A 20350-nucleotide genomic window follows, 5' to 3' on the forward strand; every position below is an offset into this window, starting at 1 on the left:
TTATAGCTTCTTAAAGGGGTTGTAAAGGTTTGTTTTTTATTTTCTAAATAGGTTCCTTTAAACTAGTGCATTGTTGGTTCACTTACCTTTTCCTTCGATTTCCCTTCTAAATTTTTTTTTCTTTGTTTTCTTTGTCTGAATTTCTCACTTCCTGTTCCTCCTCAGTAAGCTATTCTGACTGACTAAACACCGCTCGGATGATAGTGTGAAGTTTATTGAGGAGAAACAGGAAGTGAGAAATTCAGGCAAAGAAAAAAAAACATTTAAAAGGGAAATCATGGAAAAGGTAAGTGAACCAACAATGCAGTAGCTCAAAGGAACCTATTTAGAAAATAAAAAACTAAGCTTTACAACCCCTTTAAAGAGCCTGACGTATAGCTATGGTGATTTGCGCAGCTGTGCTAACCTGCCGCAACTGCGGTGGCTGGTCGTCTTGCGGTTAAAAACTGCATGAGCTCTGGTATGCATGATTTTCAAAACAAATGTCAATGTTACATATACAGATTGCATGAAATGCAAAGTGTATTTCTCAACAATTCATGCTACCACTCAGAAAACCCCTATTATGAGCAAACATGTCTGCCCCCATGGTACATTAATTATAAGCTATTAATGGAAACACATTTTTTTAAAACAATAGGACAGATTGATAACATTTGTTTAACAGGTATATCTAGAAATTATTGTCAAACCTGTATACAGCATATTCCCTCTAAATGCATTTTTTTAGGGATTTTTTTGTATTTTCCCTATTACTTTAAAATGTTTTGCCATTGTTTAGTTTTGTTAAAATGCTTGACTTTTCATTTATTGCCATAGACCTTTTTATCTTTTAACACTGTGCTAAAGTATATGGTGTACCTGCAAGTTATAGGATGCTAGAACGTTTACTGGTGCTCACTGGCCTAAGACGAGCATTTTTATTTATGTAGAGGTTGTTTTACAGAATAACGTCACAGTTGGTTCTCATGATTACATGTCATACAGACATGTACACTGGCTGTATGTATGGGTTGTGAGAGACGCGATTACCAGGATATTGGCACAGGCCAAAACAACCTCCTCTGAAGTACTAGGAAACACAGCATGGGTTGTGCTATAGAAGCAATAGCTTCTGCTCATTTACTAAGCTCTAGAGCAACTGCTCTTGTAGAGTGCAACTGCACTTTGCACAATGCACAGTTTATTTGCCGTTAGTAAATAAACCCCAGCATTCCCATAGAATAAACAAAAAACGGCCCATTATCACTTACATTGAAACTTGTAGAATGCTCTGGAACACAGGGTTTGAATTTTGAACTATCATTTGCCCTTTATACTTTTACGCCCTGTTTGAGACAGCCTGGCAGAACACTACTCATCATTTGATCATAGGTATGTAGTTTGATAGGATTACAGACATTTAATCTACTCCCTCACCTATATCACATATATAGAAATACTAAAGTATATACACATCTTGTTGATTGTTTACTCTTTCCTCAGTGACGCCATATGATCCCAGTACATATCTGCCAGGACCCCCTCGGTCTGTTTCCTGAGACCTTTTTCAACCCTCTCCAACAATCTCTTTTGGGGTTTTGATGTATGTTAACTGAGATGGCACCTGTCTGAACTTCACATGCTTTTAATCTTTATGATCATTGTTGAGTCATGGGTTTGAGGACATTGTAAGTAGCGCTTTTAAACCTCACTTACTGTCATAGGAGCCATCAATATATACATGTAGCACTGACCCCCGAAGGAGCGCCTGGTTTTCTTGGGCTTACCATTTACCTCATCCGCCTTGTAGCTCATCATTCTTGTCTAGGGGTTCCCGAGGTTGATGGCCCAATAACTGCAGAGACCGACACTTGAATTCCTTTAGGAATTTTTATTTGCTTAAAACGTTGAACAGAAACACAGTCTCTCAGTTGGAAATAGGGGGTATAGGTATGGAAGCTCAGGCACTTTGAAACTGCTGACACTTAATAAATGCCTCTCTAGGTAATGCAGGGAATAGCCACTAGCAACTGGATATTTCCACTGTTGGATAAATCCTGGTATATGGACTTAGCAGCCGACAAATGAATCAAACTTAGCAAAGTCTCTGCCACAGACTTGGTTGCAAACTTTTAGATGAACACAGAAAGTCTCTCACAGGAACTTAGTTGTAACAGAAGGATAAAAATAGGAACCTTCTTACGGTACCAGTATAAAATGTGGATTCAGTTAGTGTCCATACGGCTCAGCATCCGGGCTCTTACCAAGCAGCCAGCCTCATGTATGGCCCTCTTCCGAAGAGTCCTCCCCTGATTGCATGATGAGTTGCTAGGCCTCTCCAAAACCCGAGACGGCACCGGACCACTTTAGAATCCTCCTTCCAGTTACTGTGCCTCGGACTAGCCAGTACCGAGACTCGGAAACGGATGGCTCAGCACCCCAGACCATGAGGGCCTCTGGGGGCTGGTCAGGAGGACCAGGACCATGGAGTCAGAACATACTTCTGGACCGGAACCTAGAACCATGTGACTTCAGCACCTTAAGTACCCTCTCCCGGAATACACAGCGAGACGACGCACCTACTGATTGGCTCCAAGAGCGAGATTGGTACCTAATGCGTCCAACCAGACTGCGTTCCAATGCCTGTCAAAGGTGCTACCTACACATATGACCAGGCAGAACATTAGTACAGCCCAGCCAAACTGATGCCAAAACCACAATTTAGAACAATTAACCCCAAGACTCAACTATAGTCTTGGGAAAAAAATAAATTTACTGACATAGCGCGTACTCTTCAGGAGAACCGGTGCTACATACAGTTTGATGAATGTTTGTAACAGGATTTTTGTTTGTAGACTGTACCTACATTAACTGCAAAAAACTATCCGTGAGGAAGGAGCGAAGTTACTCCGAAATGCGTCAGGTATGATATGTTTCACTTGCATTTGGAGAGTGAAAATTAGCTGAGGACAAGTGTGGAGCAGGGGCGGACAGGGCTGACAGTTTCCTAGCTGATCGCTTCTGGCAGAAGTGGTGCGACTTTTTTTTACAGGGTATCAGAGCTGTGCTGGTGATGCCCTGTAAAAAAGCCTGCACTGCTTCTGCCAGAAGCGATCAGCCAGGAAACTGTCAGGAGGAGAGATAGGGCCGTATCATACAGAGCGGGGATTTCCCCACTTCCTCCCTGTGATTCCTGCTGCATTGATGGGCACTGATAGGCTGCACTTATGGGCACTGATAGACTGCACTGATGGGCACTGATAAAGCTGCACTGATGAGGCTGCACTGATATGCTCTGATAGGCTGCACTGATGAGGTGGCTCTGATGGTCACTGATGAGGCAGCATTTTTGGGGCTGCACTGATGGGCACTGATAGGATGCACTGTTGGGCACTGATAGGCTGCAGTGATGGGCACTGAGAGGCTGCACTTATGGGTACTGATAAAGCTGCACTGATATCCATTGATGAGGCAGCACTGATGAGGCTGCACTGATATGCTCTGATAGGCTGCACTGATGAGGTGGCTCTGATGGTCACTGATGAGGCGGCATTGATGGGGCTGCACTGATGGGCACTGATAGGCTGCACTGATGAGGTGGCTCTCTTTGCCACTGATGAGGCGGCACTGATATGCTGCACTGATGGGCACTGATAGGCTGTACTTATGGGTACTGTTATCCCGCGTACACACGGTCGGAGAATCCGTCGGAATGCGTCTTATCGGACCGCGTCGTCAGATAAACCGACTGTGTGTGGTATGCATCGGACTGATTCCGTCCGAATCTCCGTCCGACCCAATTTTCCAACGTGTTGGAAATATTTCCCGACCAACTGGGCTGGTTGGACGTAATCCAATCATGTGTAGAGAATTTTGATCGGACCAAGTGCCACGCATGCTCAGATCAAATTCCTACATCAAAGCTATTGGCTACTAGCCTGAATCTAGTCCCATCATAACGAAATTACGTCATCACGCTCTGAAAGATTGGATTTTTCGACAACTTAGTCCGACCGTGTGTATGCAACAGTTTCGGACACAATCCGTCAGACTAAATCTAACAGACAAAATCCGACGAATTTGGTTGGCAGAATCTCCGACCGTGTGTACAGGGGCTTAGGTTGCACTGATGGGTATTGATGAGGTTGCACTGATAGGTATTGATATTCTTTATGTTAATATTGGTGAATCTCAAATTCGTACGAATTTCCCTAAATTGGTACGTTCGGGAGGATCCGAAATACGAATTGCCATGCGTCCGAATTTTGTACGAAATACAAACTTTTGTTTACGAATCCCCAGGAGGAGGTCAGCACAGCACAGGGATGGTGGGAGCCCCTCATCTAACGAAAATTCGTATTTCGGATAGGAAATTCTTCAACGGAATTTTGTATTTCAGATAAAAATCAAACTTCCTTCAGCATCGACTGTCATATTGAAGTATATTTTTGCCTTTAAATTCATAGTAAAGAACGTTCGTACAAGTTAACGAACCTAACGTCAATTCGTATTTCGTACAAATTGAAATAGAATTTCGGACACGAAATACGAAGTACGAATTAATTTTAATACGAACCGCAACGGAACAGAATGAAACAAATTTATTGACGGCGCCCATGTCTACTGACTACTAGCTCAGGACTTGAAATTTTGAGCCATGTCAATAGGAGAAAAACCATACCTGCTTTAATATTTTTCAGTGCACTGCAAGGCAATGCATGGGTTCTTTATTTCATGCTCGTAATGTACTGTGGGCAACGCACCGTATTGAGGCTACACTCTGCGTTTTTGTAACAAGTATTAAAGTGGAGCTTTAGCCAAAAAATAAAGTCCTGATAGATCACTTCAGGCCAGCCCCTTTTTGCTGGTATAGCTATGCAAAACATTACAAATATGTGTATATAACAGGGGTGCCCAACCAGTGGCCCAGGGGCCACATGTGGCCCCCGGTGCCCTCTGATGTGGCCCGTGACCTCCTGTTCTGGGATGGCGGGATGACAAGCCCAGATCGCACCAACCCACCATCCCAGAGCTTTAGGGATGTGAATTAAGCCGGGCAGTAGAGGATGCACGGCTGTGGAGAGAGCGGAGTCGCATAAGTCGATGCTTCCTGTATAGCGTCGGCTCCTGTCACAGGCGAAGTGATACCAAATGCACTCTGCCTGGGACAGCAACAGCTGGCAATACCTAAATTGAAGGTACATTACTAAAATCGCATTGTATATATGGGAATATCTGTTCTGCAATGGTTACTGGGCTGCTTTCAAACTGATCTGCAGGTGCAGTGCAGTGCGTCTGCGGGTTACCAGCACAGTTATAGACTTTTGTTATTACCTGCAAGTTTGGTGCACTTTCAGAAAGTGCACCTAACCTGCAGGATATAATAGAAGTCTGTGGCAAAGTGCAGCTTATATGCAGGAAAGCCACAGGTGCACTGCGCTGCACCTGCAGTGTGGGTAAACCTTAGCGCATCAGTGTGAAAGCAGCCTCAGGCCCCTTTCACACGATCAGTCCGATCCAATCAGACCCTCCATTCACCTCTATGGAGCGGCAGATGTAAATGGACTTGAGTCTGTTTACACCCACCTACCTCCGAACTGATCCCCTAAAAAAAAAAACGTGCCCTTCCATCTGGGCAGATCGGATAAGAGGGCCCATAGAGTAAAGTGGGCTGTGTCCGTTTCCACTCTGCATATGCGGAGTGGACACGAACCTGTCATCTGCCCGCTCCACTCATTTTGGCCCGCGACTGGTTACAAAGTCGCTTAAGTGGCCCTCACTCTTCAAAAGGTTGGGCACCCCTGGTATATACTGTTTAAAATCCAGTGCTGCGCTGTTTCAGTTTTCTGTTTAGTTGCTCTCTATTCTCAGCACTGTACCTAAAATCAAAACCACTAGAGCAGCCTTTATCAACAAAGGTGCCTGCTGGGTTCTTCAGGGGTGCCTTGACAGAATGTTTAAAAATTGCCCAGAAATTGTGTACAAAACCAGCGGGTGGATCAAGCTTGCCGTTTTGTTAGACAGAGCCATAGGTTTTCATTGTGCAACATTACAACCTTGGGCACCATGTGGGCCAGCCAGGGCAGGACTTACCATTGGGCTTGACTGGGCTCAAGCCCATGGGCCCCGCCCAATAGGGGGCCCCCGCCGAAATTCATAGCCGAGTGCACTCGGCTCGTCTCCACTCATAGTCACACCCAGTCCCACCCTATGATGGACACAACACAGCGATTGGGCGTGACTGTGAGCCGAGCGGAGTACACTTGGCCACTCTCGGCTCTGCTCGGGTCAGCGAAAGGACCCGAGAGCCCCCGAGAGCTGCCGAGATACACAGGACTCTGTATCTCGTCTGCGCCATTTTTAAACTTCAAGACTGCAATGACAAGGCGGCAAATGACACTGGGGCAAGGCTGCAAATGATAAGGCTACACTGACAAGGCTGCAATGACACTGGACAAGGCTGCAGATGGACACTGATAAGGCTGCATTGATGGGCATTTAAATGTAAGTTTTTTCCTTAAAATTCCCTCCTAAACTTGTTGTTATACGCCGATAAATACGGTAATGTATAGAAGGTAGGGCCCGAAAGTGACTCAAGCCCGGGGGCCCCCACCACCCTAAGTCCTGCCCTGGGGCCAGCCACCAGTGCCCTAGCAACTGCTGATGCCATCAGTTGATAAGAAGGACGTCTGTCACCTAGACAGCATCCTTGTATGGCTTCTCACTGCTCTCTGTCAGCACTGGGGTCACAGTAGCAGCATGGCGGAGAGAGAAAATGAGTAAGCACAAGTTCTGAAATATTAATCAGTACCAGTGTGCAAAAGTGTATTTGCATTGCAAGAAATAACCACTTCAGCCCTGGAAGAATTTACCCCCTTCCTGACCAGAGCACTTTTTGCGATTTGGCACTGCGTCCCTTTAACTGACAATTGCGTGGTCGTGCGATGTTGTACCCAAACAAAATTGGCATCCTTTTTATTCCCCACAAATAGAGCTTTCTTTTGGTGGCATTTGATCGCCTCTGTGGTTTTTATTTTTTGCACTATAAACAAAAGAATAACGAAAATGTTGAAAAAAATGCATTTTTTACTTTTTGCTATAATAAATATCCCCCAAAAATATATATATATATATATATAAAAAAATGTTTTCCTCAGTTTAGGCCCATATGTATTTTTATACATATTTTTGGTAAAAAAAATTAGCAATAAGTGTATATTGATTGATTTGCGCAAAAGTTATAGCGTCTACAAAATAAGGGATAGATTTATAGCATTTTTATTATTAATTTTTTTTATTAGTAATGGTGGCGATCTGCGATTTTTATCAGGACTGCGACATTATGGCAGACACATCGGACATTTTTTACACTATTTTGGGACCATTGTCATTTATACAGCGATCAGTCCTATTAAAATGCATTGATTACTGTGTAAATGGCACTGGCACTGAAGGGGTTAACCACTAGGGGGCATTGAAGGGGTTAAGTGTGTCCTAGAGAGTGATTCAACCTGTGAGGGGGCTGGACTTCAACAGACAGAGGGCTGATCACAGCTCTCGATGAGAGATCACGTCTGACGAAGGGGTCCTGCGTGACTCCGAAACGTTGCACTCTCCTTGTGTTGTGATCATGCAATAAATTACACGTTTGGACGCTATTTATGTCGTTCCATGGTGTGCTGGCAATTATCTTCACTGTGACTTGAACCAGGTCTTTCTGGATGTTGCTGCAGCACCCAAATTCGAGAGCTCATCCAGGAATGGGTGCGATGGTAATATGAAGTATTAATGGTTAAGGCCAGGACACCCTTAAGGTGATACAATGATAATTGGCAGACTCCGAGACTTCTGTAGGAAGACAGCTATACAGGTGAAGGCCTCCAGCCAGACACCACTTCTGTATAGGTAGGATCACTGTCTCCTATGGCAATAATCTTGTAGCAGTTACTGACAGTAGTTGTATTCAACTATTGACAACACAAACAGTTCTCCGCTTACTCCACAGTCACTCACTGTGGATCTTTTCTCAACAAACTCCCAGTCTTTCACTAGACCCTGGATCCAATAGCCACTGGATCCCCTGCGCACTTCCACTTTAGTGCTCAGTATCTTCCTCAAGCGTCACCCTCGCTTCCCTGCTGGGTCCCTGGCTTGGCACTCACAGATACTTTTTAAGCGTCACCCCTGCTGACCTGCTAGGTACCTGGCTTGGCACCCACTGTGCTCCGCAAGCATCACCTCTGTTGTCTTGCTGGATCCCTGGCTTGGCACTTACTGAAGTTTTCCCACTTCTTCACCATCCCCGGCTGGCAAGAAGACTGCTCTGGTGCTGGCTTCAGCTTACTCACAGTGGTCTCCGGTAACAAGGTGGATGGTCTCTTAGTGGCGACAGCTTCCCCTTCTCCCTCCGACCACAGCTGGTTCCCCATCCAACAGACCACTACTTCTGGTTGGACTACAAGCCAACAGTCCCAACCCTACACTGCTCTCCTGCTCCTGGAAAGGCCCTCAGACAGCCTAGCAGCTAAATGTCGATAGGTCCACAAGCTTCTGGCGTACCAAGCCAGGGCAGCACCCAAATAAATAGGCTCTCCCAGCAGGACAAGGGACCAAAGAACATCCCTGCCCATTGGCTGAGTCACCCCATCCATTCATGTCTGAGCTTGCAAAGCCCCTGTCTTATCTAATGTCACTAGCACAGCGCCACCCAGTGACAGAAGAGAAAGGGTGCAACAAGTCCAAGTCTAGAGAGGAATCAACTGATCTCCTAAGAATTGGCCAAGGCAACTATCGCCTGGCAACTAAATTTGATAGCAACCCTACCTAAACATCACAGTGCTACAACTGGAAAAAGGTTGAGAAACACTGAACTAGAGGCCATCAGCTTAAATATTTACTGGGGAAGAAATCAACAGAAATAACACAGACTGTGCTGAGGGAAGCACAGATTTTGGGGGGAGAAGGGAAAATTAGAAGAGGTGACAGCACTAATTCTATTGCTAGAGACTCACAAAAGAGTTAAAGCGGGAGTCCGCCGTTTTTTTTTTTTTTAAAAGCCAGCAGCTACAAATACTGCAGCTGCGACTTTTAAAATAATGACACTTATCCACCCAGCGCGCCAGCGATGTCGGCACCCGAAGCCGATCTCTCAATCGTCTCTCGGGTGCTGCCGCCGCCATCTTGGGTATGGGAATCAGGAAGTGGAGCCTTTCGGCTTCATTTCCCGGTTCCCTACTGCGCATGCGCGATTCGCGCTGCGCAATAAGGATGGTCCCCGCTGTCTCTGGGATCCGTGTGTTTCCCAGCAGGCAGCGGGGGACCTTCGGAAAGGGGAATAGATTCTGCGGAAAGGGGCGTACCTTCTGCAGAATCTACGCGGGAAGTGGGTGCAGATACCTGTACTGTACAGGTACCTGCACCCCCTCCCCCCTGAAAGGTGCCAATTGTGGAGCCGGAGGGGGGGAGGGTTCCAATGAGCGAAAGGTCCACTTTAGGGTGGACCTCCGCTTTAAACTTGTAAGGCTAGTGTCTTATCTTATTTCCCTGATTCTCTCCCCTTTATCCCTCATTGGCAGCCTGTGAACTTCAGCACTAAGCTTCTAACTGAGCCAATACATACAATCAAGGCTGGAAATGTACATATTTTAGGTAATTGCAGAAAGTGACATATATATTTTGAGACCAAGTAGTGGAGGAGACTTTACAATAAAGAAGTGATTGCTCTGGGCTTCAACAAAATGGTGGCCTCCAGCAAGAAGAAACAGGAGCAATGCTTGAGGCAATTTACAGCATGCCACACACTAATGTTGTTATCATAATTATTAATGTATAATGTATGTTCTTTTGTTAAAGAACATTAATATCAAACTGCTATGGGTAAAGTTCTGCTTTAACTAAAAACACATTTTACCTTTGTGTGGCCCAAAACAAACCTCAAAGAAATTCACTGGAGATTTTTGTGTGTACGAATATGTAAACAAAAGTAACTATTTCCGTAGGTGTTAGGCTCCATGCACACTGGCCTAAAAAACGTTGCTTCTACAGGAGTTTTGTGTTCTGCCTGTAGAAGCAACTCAATGTTACCCTATATGTCCATGCACATTAGGACGTTTACAGGCATATTTTTAGATCAATGTTTAGCGGCAGGAAAAAAAAACCTTCTCGTTTGCGTTTCTGATTGGAGCTCACTGACAGAAAAAAACGTAAAACTCTCCTAAACTTATCTAAACTTTGTGCAAAAAATGCTCCATATGAGTATTTTTTACTCTAAGGCCGCGTACACACGGGCGGACTGTCTGACGGACTTGGTCCGCTGAAACGTGTTTCAGCGGACAGTCCGCTCGTGTGTGGGCTTCAGCGGACTTTTTCAGCGGACAGTCTGGCGGACTAAGTCTTTCGGAATTTCCGTAATATTGTCCGTCCAACTTTGGTTTCAGCGGACAGTCCACACGTCATCGCGCAAGCTTTCAGCGGACTGTCTGTTCATCGTGTGTGGTCAAGTCCGTTCATTCAAAAGTAGGACGGACTGCCTGTCGGATTGTCTGACGGACTTAGTTGGCCAGACAGTCCGCCCGTGTGTACGCGGCCTAACAGAGGTTTTTTTAACCACTAGGGACTGCTTTGCTTTGCTTTGCCGGGACTACGTCTATTGACGTCGTCCCGTGCACGAGCGGCCTGCGCGCTCTGTGATTAGCGAGTCTATGAGACTCGCTTGATCACGGATTGAAGCAAGGGGTCGATCACGACCCCTTACCACGTGATCAGCTGCCAGCCAATGACAGCTGATCATGTGACACAACAGAGCTGGTAATCGGCTATTTTTCCTCCTCGCACTAACAGCGCGAGGAGAAAAAAAAAAGCCGATCACGGCCAGCTTATCAGTGCCCACCTGCCCCCTGCCACCTAAATAATAAAAAAGTGCCCCCCATCAGTTCCCATTGTGCCACCCATCAGTGCCCACAGTGCCACCTATTAGTGCCCACAATCTGCCTCAACAACAGTGTTACACCCCAGTGCCACATATCCGTGCCCATCAGTGTCATCTACCAGTGCCCATCAGTGCCGCCCAGCAGTGCCACCTATCAGAGCCACCTATCAGTGCCCGTCAGTCCCATCTATCAGTGGTACCTATCAGTGCCCCTTAGTGCCACCCATCCGTGCCACCCATCAGTGCCATCTTATCTGTGCCCATCTTTGCCCATCAGTGCCGCCTTATCTGTGCCCATCAGTACTGCCTTATCTGTTCCTATCTGTGCCACCTTATCTGTGCCTATCAGTGCCCACCAGTGCAGCCTATCAGTGCCCACCAGTGCCGCCTCATCAGCGCATTTCAATGAAGGAGAAAAATGACCTGTTTGCAAAATTTTATAACAAACTATGAAACATGATTTTTTTTTTTGCATCTTTTTTTGTTTGTTTAGCAAAAAATAAAACTCCGAGCTGTAATTAAATACCACCAAAAGAAAGCTCTATTTGTGGGGAAAAATTATAAAAATTTCATTTGGGTACAGTGTTGTATGCCCGCGCAATTGTCATTCAAAGTGCATCAGCGCTGAAAGCTGAAAATTGGTCTGCGCAGGAGGGGGGTTTAAGTGCCCAATAAGCAAGTGGTTAAGCCCAGTGTGGAACCTACAGTGAAGTCTGATGCATCAAAACTGCAGTGGAAATGCAGTTTTTTTATGGAATCTGCAAGGTAAAGCTATAATGTGCTGCATTCCATACTAGTACATTATGTGAAACTTACCTTAGAATGAAGCCCTTCCAGTGGCGAGCTATCACCGCTGACAAGGCTTTCATCTTCACCTGTCTTCCTTCCGGGTTCGCAGACTCAGGCTGTGTGAGTGGCCAGAGCCACGATGACATCACTCCCGTGCATACCATTTACAGCACAGGACACTGAAGGATTGGCCCGAGTGGCCTTTTCTTCAGAGGGCATGCACCGGTGATGTAACCGGCAGCATATACAGTAAATATCTCCTAAACGGCGCACGTTTAGGAGATATTTATAGTACTTATAGGTAAGCCTTATTATAGACTTACCTATAGGTACAAATTATGCATGGGAGTTTACTCCCACTTGAAGGCCCTAGTACCCAACACGCGGCCTGCCACTTTTAATGCCACTGAACACCACTGCGGGGGACAGTTAATAGTACTGACACCAGTGCTCGGGCTTACTATTACTGACATTATCACCAATGCTGGGGGTTAATACCGCCACTGACACCTATGCTGTGGGTTATTGTACTCCAGATTCTTCCACTTCCACCAGGACTAAAAGTGAGAGATAATACATATTTTAAGTTTTCTGCATAGGTGAAATCTTCATATGGGGAAACTTGCTCTGATGACAGCTACCGTATCTAAGGCTCCTTTCACTCATGTAGCCACCTACAAACTCATTACACAATATAATTAACATTGCCATGAACGCAAATTTTAACACCATATGCAGAGTATTTCCTGTTGTGTCTAGGGGATACAAAGTGAAGGGAAATCAGATTGAAAAAAAAACACTATATCCGAATTAAAAAGGAAGTTTTTGCTTTTAAATATACTTTCTACTATCAGCAGACATGAGAGGACTGTCTGTAATGAAAGCGAGATGTCTTTAGAGCCAATTCTGGCATAAATGTGAACATTCCAGCCTCCTGAACATTCATGTTTATTCCACTAACTAAAAAAAAAAGAGGATCAGCAAAACCAGGGATAGGCAACCTCGGCCCTCCATCTGTGGTGAAACTATAAATCCCATCATGCCTCTGTCTCTAGGAGTCATGCCTGTGATTGTTAGGGTCTTGCAATGTCTCCTGGGACTTGTAGTTTCAAAACAGCTGGAGGGCTGAGGTTGCCTAGCCCTGATCAAAACCCTTTGAAACCTTATTGGGTAAATGACTATCAATGAGGTCTCTTACATATTTGATCTATTTTCCCCGCAGATCTTGTTGCCCGTGTCTCTACAGTGGCCTTGTGCCAGTTTTAGGTCCGCAGAGAGACAGTATATGGGACATGTCTATAAAGGTGGACATTGTTGAGCAAATTTGGCTTGATGATTTATGAATATTATTGGTGGGTTTGAAACAACTACAGTGTTGGTGTTTTTATGTTTTTACAGTTTATCATCTTAGTCATACTATCGGACTGAAGTTGTTCATCTTAACAAACATTCCATCAGATGGAAGGAAATAAATTTGGCCACATCTAAACTGGTAAAACTCATTTATTAAATAAGATTTGAAAACATTATTTTTACTTTGTTTAATTGAGTTTTCTATTCATTTTTATTATTAGAAAAAATAAACAGATGGCAACAAAGCCTGAAAGTTCATTTGCTTTTTAGGAAATTAAAAATGATCAAACTTCAGGATGGTTTTGACATCTATGCACAACAGCTACAATTGTGACAAAGTACCGTGTCTGGGTTCACAAGCTGATCATTATTAATGTTGTTTAGGAAAAGTTTTTATCCAGGCCGTGGGATATCTTGTGGTAGTACATTAAACACATTGCAATTTGTGTTTTCAAAAATATTCAGCAACATCTGCAGGATTTGCTACTACTAGAAACCAATATTCAAGTTTTCCATTGTTTCATAAGTTCAACTGTCCAAAGAGAACAAATCTACATATACAGAGAATATTAGTCCTCCTACGGCAAATGTCTATTTGTATTATGGGTAAGTTGACTGAGCTAAAAATCCCCTAAATTAGTAATTATGGCGGCATTGTATATTACATCTGAGATGTATCCTAGAGAGGTCTGTGATCTGTTTGCATTCACAGTGTGAGGAAATAACTCCCAATATGATGGCCCAAGAGAGGGAGTTGTGCATTGCCCGAGGTCCATCAATTGAGTGCCATACAAGGTGGCCTCACAGCCATATACTGAATTCATGCCACTCATGGACAAATTCTGCCACTGAGACTCCTGTTCATAGGCACAGTTATTGGTCTCTTCTGCTGAGTATTGCTGGGAAATGGGTGGAGATGTCTGTAGGAGTGAGGGGAACCCAGACTGCAGAACTCCAGGTACCTGCTGATCATCATGCCCATAAGGTCTAGGCTGGTTTGGCTGGAAAGTCATGGTGACCAGGGGATCTCTTTGACTGTAGCTATGTGATTGTGACATTGCACTCAGGCAAAGATGAGGAGGACGAAATGATGAAGCTTTCCGATAAAGTGTCTTGTCCAACTTGCCACTCTTATTTTTCCGAGCTCTGCGGTTCTGGAACCACACCTTTAAATGGGGAAAAGCCACTTTAGTAAAAAGATAAAACGTGTACGTATGTATGTATGTAAAGCATGCATAAGAGAATGGGGGATGAGAAATATTAATTTTCTCCAGTAAATACCTTGTAATTCATCAACACATAATAAAATCAGCACTACTATTAAAGAACAAACTGTCACATACTGTTTTTTTTTTTTTATTAAGCTTTTTTTTTGCACACAGTTAATCCCATAGCCTGCCATAATCAAATGATGAGTTAAACATACTGAAATATATGACACATTTAAATGTCCTGTTTTTTAACTACAGTATGTTTCCTTCACAATAAAGTGTATATAAACACTCAGTACACTACCTTTTTATAATCCCTCTCCAGCCAGTCTGCCTAAAGAAGTGTGATTACGTCATTAGGCCTCATGTACACTGCTGCTGGTAAACGGACGTTTAGGAGCAGTTGGGCATTTTTTTCAACTGCTTCTGAACTCTCCTCTGTTATCTTATTAGTGCATGTACACAGGGTGGTTTACAGGCCTTTCTAGGCAGTTGAGGCTTTTTTTGGAATGCAAAAAAATGGGTTAAAAAATGGGTGTCATAGTAGCTGTACATGTTAGCAGCTGTATTAGTGCCATAATAATTGTACATGGTAGTTGCTGTATGTGTGCCTTAGTAAGGTACATGTTAGTCAATGTATTATTTTCTTAGTTGTTGTATGTGATAGTTGTGTATTAGTACCATGGTTGTTTTTATGTGTTAGTTGCTGTACTGGTGTCCTAGTAGTTGTACGTTAGTTGCTGTATTGGTGTCCTAGTAGTTGTACATGTTAGTTGCTGTATTTGTGTGCTAGTAGTTGTACGTGTTAGTTGCTGTATTTCTGTGCTAGTAGTTGTACATGTTAGTTACTGTATAGTGTGCTAGTAGTTGTACATGTTAGGCCGCGTACACACGGGCGGACTGTATGGCCTACTTAGTCCGTCGAAACACATTTCAGCGGACAGTCCGCTCGTGTGTGGGCTTCAGCTGACTTTTTCAGCGTGCAGTCTGGCGTACTAAGTATTTCCGAATTTCCGTAATTCTGTCCGTCATACTTTGGTTTCAGCGGACAATCCGCTCGTGAGTAGGCTAGTTCGACGGACTAAGAATGGCGCATGCTCAGAAAGGATTTACACGGCGGAAGGTTGCATTGCTGTGTATTGGACTTCCTATTTCTAGTCCCGTCGTACGTGCTGTACACGTCATCGCGCAAGCTTTGGACGGACTGTTTGTGCATCCGTGTGTGGTCAAGTCCGTTCATTCGAAAGTATGACGGACTGTCCATCGGATTGTATGACGGACTAAGTAGGCCATACAATCCGCCCGTGTGTACGCGGCTTTACTTGCTGTATTTGTGTCCTAGTAGTTGTACATGTTAGTTACTGTATAGTGTCTTAGTAGTTGTACATGTTAGTTACTGTATAGTGTTCTAGTAGTTGTACATGTTAGTTACTTACTGTCTTAGGGGGTTATTTACTAAAGGCAAATCCACTCTGCACTACAAGTGCACTAAAAGTGCAGTCGCTGTAGATCTGAGGGGAAGATCTGAAATGAGGGGAAGCTTTGCTGATTTTATCATCCAATCATGTGCAAGCTAAAATGCTGTTTTTTATTTTCCTTGCATGTCCCCCTCAGATCTACAGCGACTGCACTTTCGAGTGCACTTGTAGTGCAAAGTGGATTTACCTTTAGTAAATAACCTCCTTATGCCGCGTACACACGATTGGAATTCCGGTTAGAAAAAGACTGATGAGAGCTTTTCATCGGAAAATGTGACCGTGTGTATGCTCCATTGGAATTTAGCTGTCCGAATTTCCGCCAGCCAAAAATTGATAGAATGTTCTCAATTTTCCAGACGGAAAAACTTTCTATCAGTAATTCCAATCGTATGTATGCAATTCCGACACGCCAAAAATCACGCATGCTCAGATTCAACTACGAGACAGAAGCTATTGGCTACTGGCTATTGAACTTCCTTCCTTCTAATCCAGTCGTACGTGTTGTATGTCACCGTGTTATAAACGATCGGAATTTGATGTGACCGTGTGTAGACAAGACAGCTTGAGCCGAATTCCATCGGGAAAACTATCAGAGCTTTTCCGACGAGAATTCTGATCGTGTGTACACAGCATTAGTGTCCTTGTATGTATGTTGGTTGCCAAAATAGTGTCCTAGTAGTTGTACATGTTGGTTGCTGTATTACTGTCCTAGTAGTTATACAGATTAGTTGCTGCATTAGTGTCCTAGCAGTTGTACATGTTAGTTGCTGTATTCACGGATGTCATTGACTTTACCTGTACTTTAGACTCCGGCAGTCGGATGATCTTGGCTAGCTGTTCTCGGGTGCTGATGTCTGGATAGGGGATTAATTCAAACACACTCTCCAGCTCCATCTGCTGCCATTTACTATATAAAGTTCTTTTACGCTTCCTCTGGCTGGGAGTCCCATTTATCACAGATCCTGCTTCCTTTTGTTTTCCTTGAAATGTGTCACCTTGGAAAAATTAACATATAAAAGTCAGTGTCATTTCCTCTAATCGCTGCACTCAGATTAATTCTATTTTGGGCTCTGTTGTAGTAATATTATTACAATTATATAATTATATTAATCTATTATAATAGGAGATCCTTAAAATGTGTAGATTCTCATAGTAACCAATTAGCTTTTTTAACAGGTTATTTAGTCAGATTAAGAAAAGCTGAACATAAGTGGTTGCCTTGCGCTGGTCTTCACACTGTCTGGTTTAGTAAGGCATAAAGGAATGTGCAGGGCTCAGACAATCCCAAGGCATCTTTTCCTTGTGTGATTCCCACAAACTTACATTTGAATGGTTGCTATAGGGTTGTTGCACTATGTAATAGTCTGGTTAATGTTGCCTTACTGAATAACTCTAAAATAGCTTTCATCTTGATCCTTTAGGGAAGTCTATCCCACCTCTACCCCAAAAAGGAACATTTGTTTTACTGTCTCCCCTTATATTGTAAAGCGCTGCACCAACTAATGCCATTGTATAAATCCTGTATAATGATCCTCGCATTTGCATAACATGTTTATTCACATATTTCCTTTTCTGTAGAAAAAATGAAGAATAAACCAGAATAAATAGCAAATATTTTTCAGCATGCTGAGAAATCCCTTATGCTCAGGCATGTTCTGTCCTTACTGTTCGATGTGTCTTAAATTGCCCATAGATGGATCGAATTTTGGCCAGTTAAGCAGGAACCAGACAAATTTTCGTTCCATCTATGAGCAGTCTGGTTGTACTAAACTCAATCTATCGATCAACTTCAGTACAACCAGCCTATGATGTTTTTTTTGTACGATTACTGCTGCTGGGTAGAATACATTAGCGCAGTGGGAGGGATTTCCTCATTGACACTGACTGTGTTCATAGAGGAAACAAGTGATTTTTTTCTTTCCTTTAGAGCCCTTTCACACTGAGTCAAGGGCAGCATTAGCGGTAAAGCGCCACTCATTTTAGCGAGCGCTATTCTGCCGCTAGTGGGGCGCTTTTAACCCCCGCTAGCGGCCAAAGAAAGGGTCAAATGCACCTATGTAGCGCCGCTACCAAAGCGCTTTGTAAGTGCTTTGGCAGCGGTGCCCATTAATTTCAATGGCCAGGGACGGTGGAGGAGCGGTGTATACACCGCTCTTCCCCGCTCCAAAGATGCTGCTTGCAGGACTTTTTTTTAACGTCCTGCCAGCGCAGCGTCATAATGTGAAAACACTCAGGCTTTCACATTGGGGTGGCAGGGGAGGCATTTTTCAGGTGCTTTACAGGCTCTATTTTTAGCCCTTTAGCGCCTGAAAATGCCCCAATGTAAAAGGGGTCAAGAAAATTGCATAATCTATGGCCAGCCTTACTGCTTGAATTTTGCCAATGCTGCTAGCATTTTGTTTTGCATTGCTTGCAGTAATCAAGCAGAATCAGCTTAATGAATATCCAAACCTGTGATAAAACTTAAATGGCGGCTACATTCGTTTTTTCAGGTTGAGTAAATTTCCTGTAAGTACAGAAAATTACCTGTTGCGCCTGATATTTTCTCTTATACATCTCATGTGCTGTGTAATCTCAAACAATGTTATCCACTTTCCCAGCCGTTATCTGTGAACTACAATACACCTCCTGTCATGTGGAGATATTTGTAGTCTAAATCAGAAAAGAAACAGGGTGACAACACTGCTCCACTGCAGTATAGTGAGTAAGCATAGTCACTCTAGGCGTGCTTCCAATTCTTCGTAATATAAACTGTAGACTGTCTCTCTATTGAATCAGATCCCCCCATCCTTCTCTCCTCCTCACGTGCCCCTCTTTTTGGTCTGATATATACACCTCTATAAAAAAAAATTTACTATTTAGTTACCAGAAGTGTTATGCTGCAGTCTGTTAGTCTGTTACTTTGAAAAGAAAGTATGAAGAAAAAGCAGAAGTGAAAAAAAAAAACACTTGTAAATTAAACCAATCATTTTTTGCATATCAATTCCAAAATGGCCCACATAACTGCATTGCAAGAATTTGTCATTTGCCCACATACTTTACAATAAAATAAGTCCCTCTTTCTCATCTCAGAAAATTGGGAGGTATGTTTTAGGACAGGACTCCTAGCAGGATCACCAGGTGAAAAAAAAAAAAAAAAAAAGGGAAAAAAAAAGCACCTGATTTTAGAAAACGAATGCAGCCACCACATCAAAGGACTGCTAAGCTACAATAGACTACATGTTTGTTTTTCTGTTTAGATACACTGCAAATAAACATGTGAACCTCAGAAGTTCTTGTTATCGCTAGCAGAGATTTTTCAGCATGTAGGAAATCTATACTATTAATTCAGGATCATTCTCTTCCAGGGGGAACATATGGGCAACTTATGGTGGTCTGCTGATTTTTTCCAAAGATATAAGAAGTTTTTTAGACATTTTATTGCACTGAACTGAAGCATGCAGCCTCTATATGCACAACAACTGCTGGAGTGTCAAATTTATATATTGGCTGTTATGCAAAGTATGCAATGGAGGTTATTTACTAAAACTGGAAAGTGCAAAATCTGGTGCAACTCTGCATAGAAACCAATCAGCTTCCAGGTTTTATTGCCAAAGCTTCATCGAACAAGCTGAAATAGAAGCTGATTGGCCACCATGCACAGCTGCGCTAGATTCGGTGTGCACCAGTTTTGGTAAATCTACCCCACAGTCTAAAATATGTGAATTAAAGCAACATTGTAATGATTATCACCAATTTGAATTCAAACTAAAATCTAACTTTGAGCTTTTTTTTGTTTTTGTTTAAAATGCTCCTTATACCAATAAAGCGCATATTGGTAAATGCGATTTAATTAAAATGTCATAGTGCGTTGCCTTGCGCCTAAACTACCAGGCAATCCATTCCTATTGCTTTTGTAATTAACAATTACTGACATAGAGACATATTCCCATCTTTTAACCTTTAGGTTCAGGGGCAATATGTAAAACATAGTTAGGGTCCATCTCACTTATTTACCTAGGTTCATGGAAATATCACATTTTTTGAATTTTTTCCCCTGATCCCATTTAGGTATCTGAAATGATCACAGGCTATTTCTATGCATCTTTTGTGAATGAGCCCCTTTCCTTATAGAAGAATGATCACAGAAATAATGCACAAGTGTACATTCAGTCTGTAATATTAGTAATTGAATCTGATCAGTGCCCACATTCAGTCCCCCTTCTTACCAGTGGTGGTTGGCACATGATGAGCCCACAGTGGCTGGTCCCTGGCAGAGAAGAAGACGGATCTGATAATATTCTCCATCAGGCTGTGCTGTACCTGTGCTCTGCTGTGTAGAGACATCTTATAGCCCAGCAATGCCCCCTCCCCTGGCAGCCCTCAGGCTCCACCTCACCTGCTGCTTTTCATGTGCCCATGTCCTGGCTGGCCCCCCTTTGATCAGATGACAATACACAATGTCTGACACCTGCTCTCTCTTCAGATGCTGCATCTCTTGCAATCCACTTTCTTCCAGTGTCACAGGGCTCAAGATTTCCTGACACAGGAAGAGGGGCTACCTCCCCCCCAGACTCAGCATCACCAAAGGAAGATAAAAGAAGGAAATAGGAGAGGAACTCCATTCATAT

The 20350-nt window shown here is 43.4% G+C and overlaps 1 protein-coding gene across 1 annotated transcript; it reads right to left on the reverse strand.

The window, feature by feature from the left end:
* Positions 1 to 13255: 13255 nt before the first annotated feature.
* On the reverse strand, positions 13256 to 20066 carry SEBOX (SEBOX homeobox). Its single transcript, XM_077484545.1, has 3 exons — positions 19949 to 20066; positions 16536 to 16735; positions 13256 to 14217 (listed from the first exon to the last, which is right to left on the reverse strand). The coding sequence occupies exons 1-3, from the start codon at positions 20064 to 20066 to the stop codon at positions 13672 to 13674; spliced, it is 864 nt and encodes a 287-aa protein (XP_077340671.1). The 3' UTR covers positions 13256 to 13671.
* Positions 20067 to 20350: the final 284 nt, after the last annotated feature.

The sequence above is a fragment of the Lithobates pipiens genome, unplaced genomic scaffold, assembly GCF_037356315.1.
Source record: "Lithobates pipiens isolate NorthernLeopardFrog02 unplaced genomic scaffold, aLitPip1_a1.2 Scaffold_16, whole genome shotgun sequence".
In the NCBI taxonomy this organism is placed as follows: domain Eukaryota; kingdom Metazoa; phylum Chordata; class Amphibia; order Anura; family Ranidae; genus Lithobates; species Lithobates pipiens.